At 38.5% G+C, this 20,357-nt stretch overlaps 2 protein-coding genes across 3 annotated transcripts in view; one reads left to right on the top strand and one right to left on the bottom strand.

Moving 5' to 3' along the window:
• LOC110841433 (uncharacterized) overlaps positions 1–20,357 on the bottom strand; it is a 120,901-nt gene that overhangs the window by 11,572 nt on the left and 88,972 nt on the right. The window lies entirely within an intron of this gene.
• wry (delta and Notch-like EGF repeat containing weary) overlaps positions 753–20,357 on the top strand; it is a 61,525-nt gene continuing 41,920 nt past the window's right edge. For both annotated transcript variants that reach the window (XM_022087097.2, XM_022087092.2), the window contains exons 1-3: positions 753–838; positions 6,456–7,169; positions 18,757–18,929. In XM_022087097.2, the coding sequence (XP_021942789.1) occupies positions 6,711–7,169; positions 18,757–18,929 (632 nt within the window). In that variant the 5' untranslated portion in view covers positions 753–838; positions 6,456–6,710. The remainder of the gene's footprint in view (positions 839–6,455; positions 7,170–18,756; positions 18,930–20,357) is intronic.

Here is a 20,357-nt window from a genome sequence, read left to right as displayed (position 1 = left end):
AAGAAAGAGCTAAAATGTTGGTAGAGGTCTTGCGGTGATCAGTTCAGTTAAGGGCTCCTACCGCTTGTCCTAAAAGTATTTAGAATGCCTTTACCAATGCAAGAATTGGGTTGCTTTACCAAGAATAAAAACACGTGTCCATTTACATCGGTGGGCTGTCATCAAAACTGCAAATGCTGTATTTAGAATGATTGCCTTACATTAGAACAACAGCATTTTTGGAGAAACTATCATTGCCATCTTTAGAATTTGAAATCCACCAACTATTACGTAGTCAATTGAATAAAAATTTTCTTGGATATTATCCATCGTCTAGTAAATATAAAACGTAAAACGACGTTTCGGATTTGGGACTCTATCTCCGTCTTCAGGTTCCTACACAGTTGGGCCCACTAGATAGAGCTAATCCCTATCTCCGGACGAGTTGGGCCCAACTGTGTAGGAACCTGAAGACGGAGATAGAGTCCCATCTCCGAAACGTCGTTTTACGTTTTATATTTACTAGACGATGGATAATATCCACAAAAAAAAATTATTCAATTGACTCTTCACCATCGTCAAGAAGTTTTAGATTTGATATTACGTAGTCTATGAATCAAATGTTATTAGGGTAAGTATCTTCGAGTCTAACAGACCGTTGTTGATGACGACAATTGTTACAGGATACGCACATTATGCGCAGCGCAAAGCAGAGCGTATGCGCGAGGCGATCGTCGTCTGTTTTTCTGGTGCGTCGCACCAAATCATGGAGTGTGACTGCTTCAGTTGTGTTTGAGAAGGCGCCCGTGACGATAAAAGTGTGAAGACGGTAGGCGTCACTGATTCTGATTCTGATACGGTAAGTTAATGTATATAACATAAACGATACTGAAATATGTTTATGATCAAGTCTTTTCAATATTGCATTAAAACAAAACTAGTCTATGCGTTGAAGTCATTTTTAAATTGTTTATGCAACCTTTCATTTATCATGTCTATATTAGAAGTAACAGAATATTTTCCCTTATATTAACCTGCAATGTCTAAATAAATTTCCGAAACCTTCAATTAAAATCTACAGAACTATGAAATAAATTATAATAAACGTCACAGACAGAATCGCTTCATTATGCCCCACTAACAATATCTGAATATACAGGCTGATATTTTTATTGTATAACGCTGTAAAATTGACGATTTAAAATAATGGTTACCGTAAAATATAAATAACGTAAATCATTATGGGGTGTTAGTTAAATAAGGGAGGGATATAGAAAAAAATATATATTAATGCGTCGTTACTAGGCTGCAGGCCAAAATCACGCTCTGAAGACAAATGTGGCAAAGTTCAAATATTTGGGAACGAAAGTTACAATCAGGACAAAATTAAGACCAGATTAGATTTGGGAAATGCTTGCAACTTAACATTGCACAATGTAGCACAGACAGGAACGTGAGATATGGATACAGAATTTTTGTCAGAAACCTAAGTGCAGATGGAGAATAATATTAACATTTATTTTGAAAATCCAGGGTAAGAGGATTCATCTGGCTCAGGTTAGTGACCAGTGACGGGCTGTTCTGAATACGGTAACAAATCTTTGGGTTTCATAACATGAGAGAGGTTTTTTGACTATCTGAGCGTACTGCTAGCTTCTCTAGAAGGATTATTTTCCTCGGAGTTGCTTAGTTAAGAGCATCACATTTTCACACACCTTCCTTTCAATACACTTGGAAGTGGTTTCGTAAACCTTCAGTTTAATATGGCGTCCTCAGAGCTTTGCGCAAAGAAACAACGAAATTTGCACAAATTTTGTCGGATATATGAATGCTCATGCTGTGACGTTCACAACATAAATTTCAAAAAAGTTAGATGACAAAAAGTAGAGGAAACGACAAATGAAAACTGAATATGGGTGGAACGACAGGAGAAGGAACTATTTGTGAGATTAGGTGCTGCTGGAAGAGTCGAAGAGATATTAAAGTTAACAATAAAGGAATAGATTATGAAGAACTGATTCCGTTGGCTCAGGATAGGCTTTTGTGGACACGGTGATAAATGTTCGGGTGACAAAACAATTGAGTGACTATAAAATGCTGAATAAAGATTCTGTACCTTGAGTTACGTGGTTGTGTAGTCGCTAGAAAATCTGCAGAATTCTTTGTAGCGTTGTCGAATTGGACCACAAAACTCACAAAATCTCATGGAAACCAAATATCTATGGCGATCAGTTTTAGCCGGCACATAAACAAGCTGGTAAACAACACTGTATTTCCTCTACAGTGAATGAAGCAATAGGATTTTCGGTCAAACGCTTCTAAACTGTGCTGTATGCATCACTGAATCTTTGCAGTTAAACCAGTCTCCGATTTGCCACCGAGTCTCGAACGAAGAGCGTGCAACTAATATAAACTAATTTAACGGTACTGTAAGCCCTTGGATTTGGAACTGGGACTTCGTAATTAAACACTGTTGACGACTCTCTTCCACAGAAAACTTAGAGAATAATTTAAAGATTACTGATAACTGTATGTGCCGATAATTCGGCTTTTCGTCGACATATTACATTCGATAACCTTGTAGAGTTGCTTATAGTTTTGAATAAAGATGTGTGAAATGAGTGGAAATGGAGGACACTGAGAATCCATGCAAAATTGTGGTAGTAAAACATTGCTAACAGGTAGGCATGCCAGTAATAGGATTTGTGTAGATGGAAAATGTGTCTTGAAGAAACAGCCTATTCTGAGAGCCAATTGGTGAAATATTTTGATGATTGTGATGAACCTTCAGATTCACAATAGGAAGTGGATTTCTTTACCATCTGAGTAACTATTAGCTGCTCAAGGAATATTCTGTGTCGTGGAGTTGTTTGCTTAAAAGCAGTGAGATATGTTCTGTTTTATTGTACAACTCTAGCTTTCGGAGATAAGTCGTGTTATGGCATGGCAACTGTGATGTTTGCCGAATTGCTGAGAAACCTTCAAGATTCGAAGCGGTTTATCCTTGAAAGCCTAAGTTACATACTAGCTAAAGCTGCCTATTAACTTTCACATTTGATGATGGCGTAGAATATAAAAGATTTTTCAATGCAAATGTGGTATAACAATGGTTCAGTATAGTTTGCTGGAGTATCTGGTTATAGAAGTTGCAACGCCTGGAGACATTGAGATAGGCTGACAGCACAACTGCAGTGCCGGAGAAGTTGCCGCACAACGGGCGCTTCCGTTTCTCACTCAACAGCAAACGAGTGTCTTATCCACATACGCCTCCAACTTACAAGGCTATATGCGGTGTCACAAGTCAGGAGACAATTGAGAGGGCATGGCTCGTAGATATAAATGGCGAAATAAATAATAATGTCTTCTCGGTTGTAGCGTAGCGCCGTGTAGTCTGGTAGAAGTCCACCACCGTTTCAGACATATGGAGATTTGCACTATTGAAGGTCTTATAAATATTGCTTATGTATTAAAAATTATTTTTAAAAGTTTTCGCTTATGGAGTTCTATAATTAAGTTTATTCCGGAACGGGTAGTTTGAAGTGTTGTCTTTACCACGGAAACCTTCACATTGTAACACATCATTCGTACGAGTAACCTTCCCATTGCAGCGTGAGTACTTAGCCACACTTTACCCTACAAAACTAATCTAACATGTTACTTTCTGGTGCATTCACTTTTTCGAGTTGTATTTGTTCAAACTCCGACCCCACCCCTCCTGGGGGCACTCCAGGACCTTCAACACGCCCGTGGCATCTCTGCCATCTTGCAGAACGCCATCATGCTTGCACTTATTCCATGTTTGAACTAACAAGTACTTTCGAGAAGAGAACCGAACGACATTAGTTTGTCAAAACTTGGCAGTCAGACGAACTGGAACAGTGAGAAATGATTCCACAGGGAGAAGCCACTGCAGAATAGAGAACTGTAAGTTATAACTTTGTTAGCCAACCGCTCGTTCGTTTGTCTGTTAAAGAGCATTAAACTGCATTCAAATTACCAAGTTCTTATTACATTATGAAAGACAATTCCCAAATCCTGGATTTAATCATTTTAATATGTGACAAAATAATCAAAATGAAGAATGTGTACAACGAACGGACTGACTGCTTGACTGAATGGCTGACCACGCCCAATGATACGCGCGTTTCAGCTTGTTCTGAACTTATGATTATGAAATGAGAAAATTAGAAGACACGAGCAATGGAACTCCAAATTATTTTGACTTCTTATTCCTCATCCTTCACCCTCAAATACATATTGACGGGTTTTTTGTATTCGGAAGGCCCGGGTTTGATACATATCAAAGCAATTTAATCTTCGTAATATATCAAAGTTCATAAAGAAGAGTATTGTCCGTTTCTTAAAGTAGACCATGACATCTCATTCTAGTTATTTACCGTGTCTATTATTTCACTCAGATGTGAATAAAATAAAGGCAAGTGTCTTCTAAGATGTTGCACCGTGTGTTTTGGCAAACGCTGACCGATGATTCAGAGCAGCTTGCTGCCTCCATCACCAGCTTCCCCAGTGTGGAACTAATGAAATCAAGAATCGCTGTGACGGTTCTTTCCTCAGTCACGCCCCCTCCTTCTTTTTCTGTAAAGGCAATGTCGTCCCTGGTGCTTACCAAACACCACGTCATAAGGACATACCGGCTAATGGAGGAGCAGTTCCGCTATTTCTAGACCTCCACACTAGATGGAGGTGTGTGGTCAGATTTACGCCCCGGCTGCAAAACCCTCATGGAAACAGCAGTGCCAGTCTGACAGGACGCTGGGTTGGCCTCAGAGCCCGGTCTGGGCGAGGGGCTAAGACAGACATCTCTTGTCCCTGCCGGGAATCGAATCCTGGTCGTCCAATCCGTAGTCATACTGCACTACCCCAGCTCCTCGTCCTTTCTACATTTATTTCATTCTTACTTCGGGTTAAAGGCGGCCGGAGCATAATGGTAACTAGTGGAGACGTTAGAATTCGCGGAGATTTTCTTTACGCTCAGTGCTGGAGCACTTGCCCTTTACCTCTGCTCAATACATCACCACAAATCACAGCGAAATTGCGTCTTGTACTTGCGAGTGCAATAAGGGCGACGTTTCCACGAGTGAGAGGAAGTCCCTGTCAGGAGCTGGAGCCGCTGATAAGGGACCGGCGGCGAGGAATATCGCTCCTTCATTGATCCTATGCGGCAGGAACTAGCATTGCTGAGATGGCGTATTAAATCAAACTGACACACGGAATGAAGGCATAACGGGAGTCATGCCCGTCCTCACATGTCAACTCCAGACCACCTAAGCAACAAATATCGACGAAACTTGGTACTGGGAGTCTACACTGAAACTTGTGAGGCGAATTTCAGATTCCTTCCAATTGACCCTATATAGCCCTATTTTAATCCAGCTGAAACACTTCACACATTTTCTTAGAATATAAACATCTTACAGAAATTGTATATGAAATTAAATACAGGCCTAGAGCTCTTCAAGAACTAGGATTTATACTATAGATTACTTTTGATGTGGTAAAATAAATAAAAAAAATTGTACCGCTCTAAGGCGAGGATTTTCAGAATTCTAAAAGAGATAAGAGGGAGAACGTCTTAAAGGGGAACCAGATCATCGCAAGACCTCAGCATTTTCCTCTTGGTGTCACAGTTGGATTCGAGTTTTGGCTCCCCCTGCTATAAGATTTTTACAAGTGTTTATTAAGACAAATGGTAGAGCTCTTTATATGGAGAATGAGTCAACTGCAAGGCGTTGAACAGCGACACAGAGAAACGAGGACAAATGTCTGTTCATGAGCAGTATTCGAACTTTCGGTCTCGGTGATCGAGGGGTCCGAGATCGCTTGCACCACAGACCTGTGACTACCGGTGTCATAGGAATGCTGGGCAGACATCTGTAGCTCGATACAGCCGACTGGAACAATGTTTATAAAGCTGAATATTAAACCAAAGCTCGCAAATGTGTGTGTACATGTACGCGTATATAAATGGATGTCAAATACAGAACGCGCTTATTTATACGTTCATGACCTTTTATTTGAGGAATATGAGAGGATTTTTTTTCAGAATTTTAAATGTGCTGCAATTTTTAGTGAGCCCCACTGTCGCTAAGGAGGGACACAATCGGTGATTATTACGAGAATTAAATGAAGCACATAAATGAACTCTGTCTTAAAAATCCAGTCAGTAAATGTTAACGTAGGTAGTGCACATAGTTACCACTGAACTATAAAGAATTAAAATTTATTAAGTAAGTAAGGGGTTCCTGGAAGGACTATTAATAGATGTGATAAGTTCATGTATCACACGTTTCGACCTTCTGTGGCACTAAAGTCGCTACAGGCATCCCTCATATAAAAATAGAATACATTATTCAGCAGTAAATTCCCCCGTCCGGAGGAAAGGGCTTCTTCTTATCGATTTCCTATCCCTGTAATTAAGAACTTGTGATTTTGCTTAATCTCTTCTTTCCTTTCAGAATGTGTGTTGGCTTCATACCGTGAAGGTATATGAAGAGGTCGGTTCCTATTGGGTGAATAGCAATGATGTACTGAAAGAATCAAGTCGACCGTGTTTGTGCACCATTTGAAGTAACAAATTAAATTAATCGAATAGAGTCCAATTATCCGTCCTAGATAAAACTACGTGTTTCCTATTGTTACTGAAAAATTACCTAAAGTTATAAGTAACTCCTCCTCCAAAAATAGAGCTTACAAACAAATACAAACGAGAAATGAAGAACATGTCGGTCATTCTGAGCTTCTTTAAGACTCTAATTGTCTTGTCCATATTACTACGAACTGTAAAATTCAGTGGAGCTGCGACTGTAAATTTATCACGATCTAAACTCGTAACAACATTAAAAGGAACCTTGACGCCAGATACGACACCAGCAAATCCACCATTTAATAACCAGACTCTTTTCTCCATGGCCAATACTGATTATCGTACGTCATACACAACTCAGTCATCTATATTATCAAGCACAACAGAGTCATATACGAGTACAATGACCACGGTCGATATTATTACGACAATGACGACAAAGCATCAACCACAGCCTTCTGCTCACCGCATTCCTTCAAGACTTGAAGAAAAATTGGAATCACTTTCCTGTGATATTCCACCGCTGCCCACAGAGTCGAGGCTGTGGAGAGGAAACGAGACACATGAACTGATGCTGCCAATTACAGTAAGTAAACAACCATTTTATGTATTTATTCAGGATTGTAGGTCGTCAGCACGGTTCGGTTAAAGCCAGGCAGGTCCTATGATTATGATTATTATTATTTCGATGTTTGGAAATTTCCCGTTATATGTTATTTAAAATCACACCAAAATAATCATTAAAGAATTAAAGATATAAAATTTACTAAGTTTCTAAGGCTGACCTTGGCCCTAGGTTGGAAAGAGTATGGGGAGAGAAACCTAAAATGTCATAACTGGGTAAAATGATAAACCTGTGTTACTGCCAAATTTAATCATATGACAACTTTGGATTTTGCGCCATTAGATGGGTCCTTTTTCATTGTCTCGACTGTTTCCAAAGTTCTTGTTTAAAAAGAAAAAACCGGGACGTTTCGGAAACTGGCTCTGTCTCCTTCTTCAGGCGAAAGGTACCTACTCAGCTGGGTCCGTTAGATAGAGCTAGTCTCTGTCATTGACTCACTATGCGGTTGCCTAAGCAACTTCGTGAGATTTGAGGTTCTGACGGCGGTAAGTATGTTTATGATGTTCGTTTTCAGTTTTAACGCCATGTAAACTCAGCGATAGATGCTAACGTTTCAAAGAAACACAATGCCGTAGTTTGAATTGTTATCTGACTAAACCCCTTAAGCATGTTATACAACTATAACGGTACTGAACGCGCTATAAAAAGGAAACCACATCTCCTTGAATAATTCAAAACACCTCGGCGTCAAAGTAAAGCAAAACCATTGTTTGTTGAATTTTATATGATGATAAATTGCTGTAAACCTCAAACCGCGCGCTAGACTTTTGTGCAGAGCATTCAGCGCGAAATGTTGCGCTCTTTGTTTGGCGTCAGTCAAATGTTTTATTTAAAATGGCGATCGATTATCCTGTCATTAAAACGCAACCAATGCAACTTCCAGAGCAGAATATTTTAGCAATAATTAATAATGCAATACCTCGCCAACAAAAACAAACAAAATTTAGGAAACTCTAATACGAAGCCCTGTCAACATTAAACGTACAGGGCTACACACTTCGTTGGTTGGTCTGAAGTTTATTAATTGATTTACTACAGACGCAGAGGTTATTTGGCGTATGTACAGCAAACAAGAAAGGGACCTTTCGGGCCTATTGTTCTATTAAATATAACCTTATATGTTTAACTCTTTACAATGCAGTGCAACTCTGTTTGTAGCTTACTTTAACGTTCAGTAACTCAGTATTTAGTTCACAAAATGCAATTATGTTATTTATGTTTCGTTTGTTACTCTACAAATAAGAACAGATAGGTGCGGGCTCTAATCCAAAAACATCGGTCTACATACAAATAATTTCTTTGCAATTTTATTCATATCATTCGGCCTTGAGTCACATCAGTAGTCGAAGGCCGACAGGAAGTACCGAAATTACAAACGTCCGACTTGAAACATCCGGGCATACGAACGAAGCAGCTGCCATAATAGCTCAGTGATTCGGTTGAACTAATGAACCGGTAGTCAGTCTCCGGAACTGTTATGGCGGCTTCTACCTCCTCCCGCCTGTAATGAAGCCTGTTTCTCCTAATGGAGTACCACTTCCAACATGGGAGACAGTACAAACTTTCAAGTAGAACTATTTGTTATTTTAATATTAGTCAATCTAAATATACTAATTGCGGGTTAAATTGGTTGTTATGGGCTAGTTTGGAAAATCAAGCGTCATTTACAGGTTTATAAGTATTGTAAACTACTTAAGTAAAACAGAATAGTTATACACATTGTCACACATACCTCATACACTTCTAATTCTGTGTTATAGATTGTTGTTTGAAATTCTTTTGATGGGTCGCCATTCAAAATTTCTTCCTTTTAATGACGCGCCTCGGATTTGTTACACAAAGCCAATCTACCCAGAGGATGCCTGACCCGGGATGTGGTAATGGACTCAAAGGGAGACTGTTGCTTCATAAAGGACCCGTCAGAAGCCAACTTCCACAGAGACTCTCACCCCATTTCAACAATAACAATTGCTACATTATAGTCTAAAATTAGATTCATTTCCTTAGCAGTTGCTTTCTATTCAGCGCGGAGCCGTAGTAAATACACAAATTAAGAACACCTTATGCAGAGGTGGAGATTTCATATTAACTGGAAAGTCGTGTTAACCTGGCTAACACTTTAGAAAACGAAATATGAAAAGTCATCTGTCTCAATTCAGTGCCACTCCATACACTGGGATACAGTAGAACTGAACAGATATAATTCAACGTTAGCCAGGGCTATTTTAAGGCCGTTATATCAAATATTGCGTATATAAACACAAATAACCCCAGTTTATTCCTCTTTGCTTCTCAGCGTTTCATAATATTTTATTCTCATTCCACCAACCATGGTATTTGTTACTCTGTCCGTGGTGCACAGTCTATAGTATGCACAAATACAGTGCCATGTTGTGACGTGCTTCCTGTTTCTGGCTACCACGATTCGCCCTCTGACAAATATTTGTTGAGGTTTACCTGAACAAATATTTCATCACAGTGACACCCACTGGGTACCGAAACCAAATTCACTGTTGTTAGTTTTGCTACCACGCAGAAGTGTACAAATGTAGTCTATGTATTATTAAATACAGTATTACCTATGCAATAATAGACAAATGTTGTTGATCATTCATCCACGGCATACTAATCATGCGTACTATAATGGAGGACAGGACGATAACAGTTTACGAATAATTTTTAATCTACATTAATTTTAAGAAGCTTGGAAGTTATTATTCTGTTCGGGTTCTCATATTCTCTGCTTGTGTCTACACAGATGTGTTTGTCGCCACATTAGGGTAGCAGCGTTGTAACAATAGCCACGATCACGGCCTCTTGTGAACATGTACGCCTCGTAATCGGCTTTTCGTCGCTCGTGCAAAATTTAACATCTCTCTCACCTTCTATTTCTCTTGTTTAATTATTACGCACTACGATCTGTAGGATAAAGTTGGTAAGATACGAACTCCAGGTCTTCCAACGTAAACAAATGATCCATTTGTATTATAATGTGGAGGTGGCCACGACATATTAATGAATGTTCTAGCAACATTTGTTGAAAATTACTATGACATAGACCGCAAGCTTGCACATACATTCTTCAGATATTCGGAAACAGTATGGGAATTTTAAACACATGGTACCGACGCTACTGCGTCGAGGATCCTAATACAAGAGGCCCTGAGCTCTTTCCTACTTATTCCATTGCATAAAACAGCTCTAGACATAAATATATTGGTGGTAAGATAAATTTAACCACCGCTATAATTTGTGGTTGTAGGTTTAAATGTTAGGGGATGGAAATAAAAACGTCATTGGCTTTACGTGCAAGAAGATTTGTGTTTTAATATAATAATATCTTTGGTGCTTTAAGCTTAATGATAACTACAGAAACAGAGGCTCCATATGATCCATGTTACTTAATCTCAAATAAAAATTCAGTCATATCCTGGCATGTAACTGGCAAGGTGGAAAGAGGATAAGCCTGCAAAATTTTAGTAGGGAAATATTCTAGAAAGAAATCATTACGAGAATAGGATGAAAAATATGAAACTGTAGTACTTTAAAGTAATGACTTCAACGGACGCAGACTGAATTAAGCTGACTCATGATATGGTCCAGTGGGCGGCTTTTATGAACACAGTAACTAATCTTCAGGTTCCATGACATCAGGACACTTATTGGTCAGCCGAATAAATATCAATGTCCATGGAAAACTCTGCACTATGTAGTTAAGCAGGCAGATGTTCTGATCTTAAAATGACTCTTCTTCGGAAACCAATTAGACCATGCGCCATTGTGAAATGTCCAACAGTACAGAAGCTTACTGTAACCTAACAAACGCTACAGAATAATATACTATATATATATATATATATATCTATATATATATATATATATATATATATATATATATATATATCTGGTTCCCGATAACTTTTCTCCGTTTTCTTTCTGCTGAACTAAATTAGATATTCAGCACCTGACAGGCTGTATTCCATTAGAATCCGCTCTAATCTGCTCGGCGCCGAGCACGTGCAGACAAAACGTATTTCTGTAATTTTCTGCAACCATTTGTTTTTTGTTTTGTTTTTTCAATCCAGTCCATACCACTGCCATAACGATGTTTGTGGATCTAATTTTGTCTAAGGGCAAATAAATATTCCATACTGAATCCTACAAAAATAATTTATCCTTTTAAAAGTGTCGTGTCTCTAAACTTATTCACCAGCTTTGTTAACAACACACTAAAATCAGCAACAAAGGAACAGTAAGATCAATCATGATTTAAAATAGAAAGGAACGCGTCTGAAAATTCTGCGTACTCCAAGGTGGAGTACATCTTTCCTCTCTTGTGAATCTTGTGCACGCGGTGGGTTGGAGGCTAACACTGGGGTATGAGTGAAGGGAAGTGCCCGATCGATACGGAAACAGCGAGAACCCTGGAGCCCACACAGCATCCACCAGGCTGGTCAACTTCACGGATCCAAGTGAATTACGAAAAGCGAAGCAACGTGTTTACTTTTTGCAGAACGTTATTGACAATTGCATAGTTCTGCCTTCTTTCAGCAGTTATAAGTTGCCGATCTAGTCACTTAATTCCTTGAATGGATCCAGAAAATCCGCCACCGTATTCACAAAATCCTCAAATGGATCATACCCTGCTTAAATTCAGTTAAGATCTTCTTATCCTTGATCTCTTAGTGTTGAAACCACCTTGCTTTTGCACATAAAACAGATCACAGTCCTGAATTAAAGAATGTGTCGAATCGTAAAACTTTACGCAGACCTGATAAAAGCGATGGCAGTCCGCATTTGTCCCGCGGGCCGGGGGTTCAACATGCCAGGTATAAACGTTAGTCTTCAAGATAATAATAAAACCTCTTCTCAGATAAACCGTGGGAGTGAAAATTATGCACAGAAAAATGTTATTTACAAATATGAAACGTCAAAACGTTCAAAAAGGGTGGAGGGGGAAAGGTCTCGTAAATTAAAATTTCCAAGTTCAATGTACTCCTCATGTGTATTACATGAATCATTCTACATTTACTATATTCACGTACAAAAATTTCCAAATACATTCTTATAGTTTTGCATCTCTTATGGCCCACATTCATTTAATTGACATAAAGTTCGAGCAAAGATAGCTCTTATCAAAAGTAAACTCACTGCACTGCCAAGACATAAACTCTAATGTTTGCAAATCTAGTCAGTAATAAAGATGTGCTACAATACTAAACTAAACGTAAAACATTTTCGCTTGTGTTTCGTTTTATACAGTGGATTCCGGTTAATTGGGACACAACAACACTATGGCCCAATTAAGTGGCTGTCCCAATTATGGGAAGTTCCACGCAAAGAATTAAAAAGGTTTTTTCTTTAATATTTGTCCCAAATAAACGGCTGCCCCAAGTAACCGATGGTCCAATTAACTGGAATCTTCTTTATGTACAGTATTGAATAACGTTCCAGATCAAGTTGATCATCGTTTTGTATGTTAAACCGTACAGTCTGTAAGATGCTGATCGATGTTTCAGAGGATCATACTGCCTCCATCATCAGGCTAAAGGCAGTAAGTTCCTCTGAAACAGATCAACATCTACCAGACTACACGTTTAAAACCTCCCAGTAGTCAGCCATCTTTATACTCATCGCCGTGACAGCCTCAAATATAACCAACTTTAAATCGAACGTACAGATTCAAATAATATTTTTATTTTATACCATGTAAACCTGAGACCTGAATTTAAAAAAAATGGTCAAGTTATATTTAAACTTTACGTAAAAGTGAGGGTTTATAGTGGGCCAATACAAGCAACATTTAACAGGCTTGGTAGTTTTCGTTTTAGATTTACATATAGCTACCAGATGTAAATGCAATATGTCAAATCGTTTGGTAGATGGAACATGCAGACGGTCATTCTTGTCACTATATGTCGCGTTTTGTATGCCGAACGGATAAAAACCAAGCTGTTGCCGTGTGCCTGCAGTAATTAGTACGACCGGTTTGTTTTTGCAGGCGGCTGCTGTATGAACACTTAGTACAACATATTAACGGCCTGAGGATCTAAACCGGGCGCATTACCGGTCAAATTATTGTACGTACGCAGCGGAGATTTTAAAAAACCTGACAAAACAAATGACTGCTACCTGCAGATTAATGGATCTCTACGATTGTTGATCCACACATAAGCAGGAAACCGTTAGTTCAATTCTGTGTTGGTTTCACTGTACATTTTATTTGTGTATGCGCTTATTTTAAGAAGATTTGTCAACTGAGCATACAGCGACGACTGAATTATGAATAAAATTAGAAATAATTAGAGAAATAAGTGATTATGGTCTACTACGGTATTTAAGTAGTGGTTTTTCATGAGGAACTGAGAAATCTACTAGAAATGTCAGTCATATAAGTGGCCTATCAATCGATATTTGAAGCTGAGACTTCCGAATTCCAACGCGAAGTGACGTTACGGGACGCAAAATGCCGAAAATAAATATCAAATTGACATACACATTAATGAGTTCAAATCTGTATCTCAGACTTTAGTAACTGGGCCTTTAAGTAGGCAACTTGCTTAGTGGATGCCAAAATAAATTAACAAAATACAGGCAGCACCAAAAATAAAGTGTCGGAGTGGTTAATAGGGTTCACTTTCTTGTGTAACTTTTAGAGAAAGACGTCTTAAATACCTATTTGCCAATATATTTATATTTTAAGTTTATTTAATGCAGTTTTCTTGTCTCTCTGTGGTGCATTATCGACCTTGTGTTTGGACCTGGCTGTCGCCCAAGAATACCAACCTCTCCCCTTCCCTTTCACGGGCATCACAACCGGAAGGGGAAGCAGAAGCAACTATCACTGCTCTCTTGTTACATATTTTTCGAAGAAGAAGGAACTTAAACTGCCGGAACTGGTATGAAAAGTTAGATTATTGTCACTGCACAAGAAAAGAAATATTTTAAAGCAAAGTTTTATAAGGAACTTCCCAAGCAGTGTACACCTGGTTCAGATCGAATTGCCAGAAAATCATCGAATGCGGCAATAAATATGAATACAAATATTACAAGACGTGGCTGTTTAAACCTGCAGTGGATTCTATACCCGTATGTGTGTGTATTTGAGTATAGCGTTTACAATGCCTTTCAAGCTATAATTCTGTATTTTGAACTTAATGTTTTTCATTAATTGTTAACGAGACCTCTTAAATTTTTGAAAAACTGACAGACCGTTATTGATTCGTGTCCGTTGCTGCAATTCAAGGAAATGGGTAAAGAAAAAAAAACACCCTAAGTCCAAAATGCCAATACCAAATAGTACACAGTACAAAAATAAGTCCCATTAAATTATCAGGACTTCTCTAAATTCCAATAAATTTAAGTGGCTAGTAAGGGTCAATATTCGGATGGGCAGATATGATCATTCACATATCATGTTTGCACAAGAAACACATCCAAATGTTTAACATGTTTACGTAAGTCCCCAAATGGCTGCGGGTAGATTTATTGATCTGTAATATATCAATCTCCACGGTGGTATAGCGGTCAGAACGCTGGCCTTGTAATCCTGGGGTCTCGGGTTCGATTCCCGGCGGTGCCCGAATTTATAACTTGTGTTGGGCAAGGCCGTGGTCTAGGCAACACGGAGTTTTCCTCCGGGGGCTTCCCCGGTTTCTCCGTGACATCCCAACAATTACTACATTCACACACAGAAGAAGGCAATGGCAAACAACTTCTGGATCATCTGCCAAGAACGTATATGAACAGGTCCCAGTCCGAGAAAAGGATCCTGTTCATATGGACCTGTCGTCAGACAGAACACTAAATAAATAATATAATAATATATCAATCGAATTTCAGTTTTTGTTGTGGACTGTGTGATAATTAGATAATCTTAAATACTTATTTCTTTCGCTTAAAGAGAGATTAAATATTTCATAAACCTATTCCGAAGCAACGCAGCATTGCAAAACAGTTTTGTATGTACGTAAATGGAAATAAAGGCAATATATCTTTGTATTTGTATTGGAAGTCAAAATCGGCTTTAATAAAAGCCTCATTTTTAAAACATGTCGATGTTTGATGGTTTTTATCAGTTTAAAGCGGAGTGTCTACTATATGCACCACCTAATGCAAAATTCAGTTACCCTGCAATTTGCCCACATACTCTATTTGCTGGTTTCGTATGATTCTCAGAATGAACAAGCTTGGAAATTGTGTTCCGTACCGGAACACAAGCAATATCCCCATGCGTCCTTTTTAACTTGCATTTAGAGGCATTAAATCCACCTTGTTCGATAGTTCCCACTTTGGCCACCAGATAGCAGCACCTTAATGACTGCGTCATCGGTCATTTTGTTATCACCGCTCACATGTACGATTTTGAAGTCGTGCAGAACAGAAAAAGTCCAAATCAAATTTCATCCAAATCCGTCCAGGCGTTCTCGAGTTAAATCGAATGGACAGGCGGAAGGACAGACACGACCAACCCATAACGCGTTCTCGCTATGCACTTCGTCCAAAGAAGGCGTAACAACGATAATTTATTTAATCACCATTGGCTAAATGATCACTGCAATGAAGACGTATTCTGTTTCCTCTGAGACAATAATTGAATTTCTGAATATTCTTTAGAGCAATTTCGTGCTTCAAGGGGTCAATTAATAGGGGTAATAGGGTATAAGTGCTCTCAAAAATACTGCATCAAAAACTAAGCAAACGGCATAGTTAGCAGCAATTTATCGAAAGACAAACTGAAAAAATTGAGCAACTCCCTCTTCTGTTTATCCCAATAGGAATGACAGAAAAGTTTTAGTATTTCCATTTATTAACGTTAATTGGAAATGGCAAGTAATCTGTCTAAACTTGGTAAGCATTCTTCGTTTCAATTCTAACGCCAACATTACATGTAAAATAAAACTTAACAATGTCTTAGCATAAACTGATATAACTTCATATCTGCATTGCAGTACTTTACAGACGGATAAACAGATATGTCTGCATTAGTTCATTATTTTATATAAAGCTTAAATCAAATTAAATTGATCATCCTTAAAATGGCACATCGTAGAATAGACTGGTAGGCCTACTGAACAAAATATACCTCTGATTAAAACCTATATATTTTATTTTAAACACTTTTCAGATATTGTATATTATATTTTAAAAAATCCAAAGAAAAATATTTCGTATACATTCTGTGTAGCATACAAGCCTAAAAGCCTTTACGGAATTTTGTCCCAGACATTCTGTTGTGTGAACAACAAAATATCACTCATCTCTTCGAGAAATGTGGGGGGGGGGGGAAGAATGCCTTTAAATCACCATCATCATCATCACCATTTTCAACATGGAAATAAACCCTAAGCCTTGAAGATTTGAGGTTTTCACAGCGGTGAGTATGAAGATTTCTGTCTTCTGGGTTGTTGCGCTGTGTAGTCTGGTCGATGTTAACCAACGTTTCAGAGGTCATACTGCCTCCGTCATCAGAGTATGAAGATTTCTGTCTTCTGGGTTGTTGCGCTGTGTAGTCTGGTCGATGATTATCAACGTTTCTGAGGTCATACTGCCTCCGTCATCAGGGCGATGAATCGCAACAACCCAGAAGACAGAAAACTTCAAACCCCAAGCTTCTTTTCATATACATCTCCTTCTTTTGTCACAAGAAAATTTATATTCTAGGCAATGTAATGTTATCAATGATATAAGAGAATAAGTAAATGCGCAAAACGCCACTTTCTAAACCCATTTTCTAAAATAAAAGCTTAATATGGCGCCTCACGTATAATCCAAAGCTTCGCGTCTTAAATCATTATGCCGGCAGCAGACGCCACCGGTTTTGTTACACGCGGCCAGTTCTCTCCTCAACAATTATCTGCTCTGTTGAATCTTAATCACTGGCTCAGCGCTGGCTGAACTAACACGACAGAGAGTGAGGGAGAGAGACAGGAAAAAGTAAAAGACTCATGCCAAGGGACTAAATGAGGGGGCGTTGGGGGAGACGTCATCAGTTTCCCAATAACTTCGCGTACTTTTACAAGTTTACAAGATAACACGGCAAGTTTCTTGATGTTGGCCTGTCTTTTGCAAATGGCGAAGGAACACTGAACATAAAACTTGTATATTCGTCCAGATACAATCTTAGATGTCTTAAAACTTTTTACGTGGCCGTCACATGACTTGGAATTGGTGTAAGGAAAATATCTGTTACTGAAGAACATTTATATAAATATATATAACGCATATTATAGAAGCGTAAGGACAAGCAATCGGGAAGGAACAAACGAAATAAACATTTGTAAATGTTGGCCTATAACATTTTCCGTTGTTCAAACCACACGAAATTTAACTCAAAAACATGAAAATTATTGTGAAACTAACAATGATTTGAAGTCAAAGTTGTTTGAAAGCCAGCAAATAAATTCTTTACAATAAATTCAATTGTACGGAGAAATACGGCTACTACCCGTTTTAAACTGGATACTTTGAATTAAATGCAGTTTTGGTTGCTGTCCATGGCATTATTAATTTTATTCTGTGGCTCTTAGCAAAGATGCGAATGTCCAATGCGGCCGCAGTAATGAAAAGATTGCTGACCCCTGGTACAGACGCATGGTTTCTTGAGAAGTAGGTGGGCCGAAGGAAACTGAACGGATGCCTTCCGTTTCCATAACAACCTACTTATGCGTTCGTAATCTTGTCCAATGGACCAGAAAAAACTTAGCGACTTCTCGGGCTATCTTACAGCATTCACAGCAACATACAGTTCACCATGGAGACCGATAAAAACGGCGATATATTCTTTCTGGTTATTGATATATATAGAAGACCCATCGGCTCCTTGGGTCATTCACATTTGTCAAGAAGGTTACTCACATCGGGCTCTGCAACTCTAGCCAAACGCAGTCCATTGCAGGGCCATGAAACAGTCTTAAGCATTATTACAAAATTAGGACATTATTTAATTTAGGAGAACCTTACCGACGTTTCAGAAGTGCTTGTTGCGTCCATCATCAGAGCGATGCGCCCTAACGATAAAGGGGGAACGTCGGTAAAATTATACCAGATTACACGGGACAGTGTTCTAGAAGAGTAATCTTCATTATTTAATCTGATATCTGCATCTTAAACGGTATAACATTCCGATATCATTATTCATTACATTTATTATATCCACGTGTCTGTCTTTGAACAAACTGATAGATTTTCACGAAACTCTGTCATGAATTTCGTGTTACTAGAGTTCATCTAACTTGAAAGTTTACATTTTCCACCAATAATAATAATACCAACAAGACAGCGGCGCGGTTTGATAAGAGATATTTGAAAGAGGTACAATTTTGTTTTTAGAATGCATAACAACATGGCGACTGCGCGATATCTTGATTAGTTTTCGGATTCATAGAGATAATTAACGAAAAATGAAGCAAACTGATGAAATTTGGTATAGACAGATTATCAGCATGCCTAAATTATTAATGTATCTTTATGTACGTTAACAATTACGAAGGTGACGGCGGAGGAAAACGTTGAGGTAATTAATAATTTGTGGTGCGCAAATGTGCAGGTGCAACCTGACTGTGAGGGCGAGGACAACGAGGAAGCTGAATGCGCTCCGGTGTCTGTGAGCTGGGAGGGGAGCGCTGAGATGCAGAGCGGCGACATTCTGCTGGTGCGGATAGATGACACCAGACTTGTGGACTCGACGGCGCCGCGTCGACCAATGTCCGTCGTCGACAGGTAGCGTACTGACTCAGTGTGGATGACTAGCAGCGGAAAACAGAATCACTGGCAAAAAATGACACTTTCATCCCCACAATCCCTTTCAGTCATAAGAGGCTCTGAATTCGACATCTCATTGGTTCGATTCTCTTTCTTGATATGGACTGTTCTAACTGAGAGTTTTCATGCACAGATGGGCGTGGTATGGATTAGATACGAGATACATGATTAATCCATGATTTGATAACCTTTAATATAATCGCTGCCTATACTTCTATACAACGCAGCATAGTAATATAACTTTGATATAAGATCATATTTGAGATTTCACTACATTAAATTATATAATTTAATTAACCAAAAAAGTAATAATTTTACTTTATCAAATATTATTTAATTATAACTTTTACATGCTGTTTTGGGTAAACAATGAACTAAAACAAAAAACTGTTCACTCATCTATGGCCTACTATGTACAGTACATGTAGGCCCATTTCTGTACAACGCAGCAAAATAGATATTTACGTGTTAACGCTTCGAAGTTTCTTTTTTTAATTAAGGAAAGAAAAACAAGGTTTTAATTTTTGTAAGCTTCTTTGTCATTTATGTAAATAAAATGAGCTTTAAATGTTAACTTAGATTTTCCCGTCATTATTAACGGTCAATTTTTAAGTAAAAAATGTAATATGTAAACATGTAAAATGCAATGTTGAACTCCCTGGTGCTGAGTCGTCCTGGCAAGCTAATAGTGAGATGAGCATAAAATTCCCCGTCTTTCATGGAACCACAAGGTTTGTTACTGTGTTCACAAGATTCCAAGTGCAGGTTTATTATAGCTTGTTGAATTTGAGCTAGATTGCTTTCGTTATATGTTATTTGATGGGTCGCTAGAGTCTTATGGGTTGAACAACTCTCATGAATGTTCTAGAGGTTCAGTCAGCTAATGGACAAGAGCTTAACAGTAATAAGGCGATGAGCGGCGCGTCAAGTCGCTTGAAGGGCTCTAGACAAGAGTATTCCGCTTCAGAAAGGAGATTACTGAATGCCCAAGAGACACCCCCCCCCCCCCCAGATTAGTTCCACTAAATCCGTAAGCAGGGACCTCAAAGTAAGACCGCTTTGGATGCAGATACGGGACAGATGTAACTTGATATTACAACAGCGGAAAGATTTTGAGTTTACGGAGCTTTCAAACCCGTTCTTCATTATTTTTTTCTGATTACACCTTATTTCGTGCTTTCAGATCTTATTACGAAGAAGTTAACTTTTACTATTATATATCAGACTTTATTATTTGAATGTGCTTTACTTTGTTATTAACAATAAGATGAAGGTTCTGGTGTTTTGTGTTCTTTTACTCTGTTTCCTGCTTAACTCCTCTAAGCCTAATATATTGTTCATAATGATACATTTTGTATTGTATATGATAAGCAATAAATATATTGC

Source organism: Zootermopsis nevadensis, unplaced genomic scaffold (genome assembly GCF_977971745.1).
Source record: "Zootermopsis nevadensis isolate Lab colony 2312 unplaced genomic scaffold, Znev_1.0 Znev_ptg000021l, whole genome shotgun sequence".
In the NCBI taxonomy this organism is placed as follows: Eukaryota; Metazoa; Arthropoda; class Insecta; order Blattodea; family Termopsidae; genus Zootermopsis; species Zootermopsis nevadensis.
Note: the sequence above shows the minus strand (reverse complement) of the source record. Positions and strands in the feature narration are given on the sequence as shown.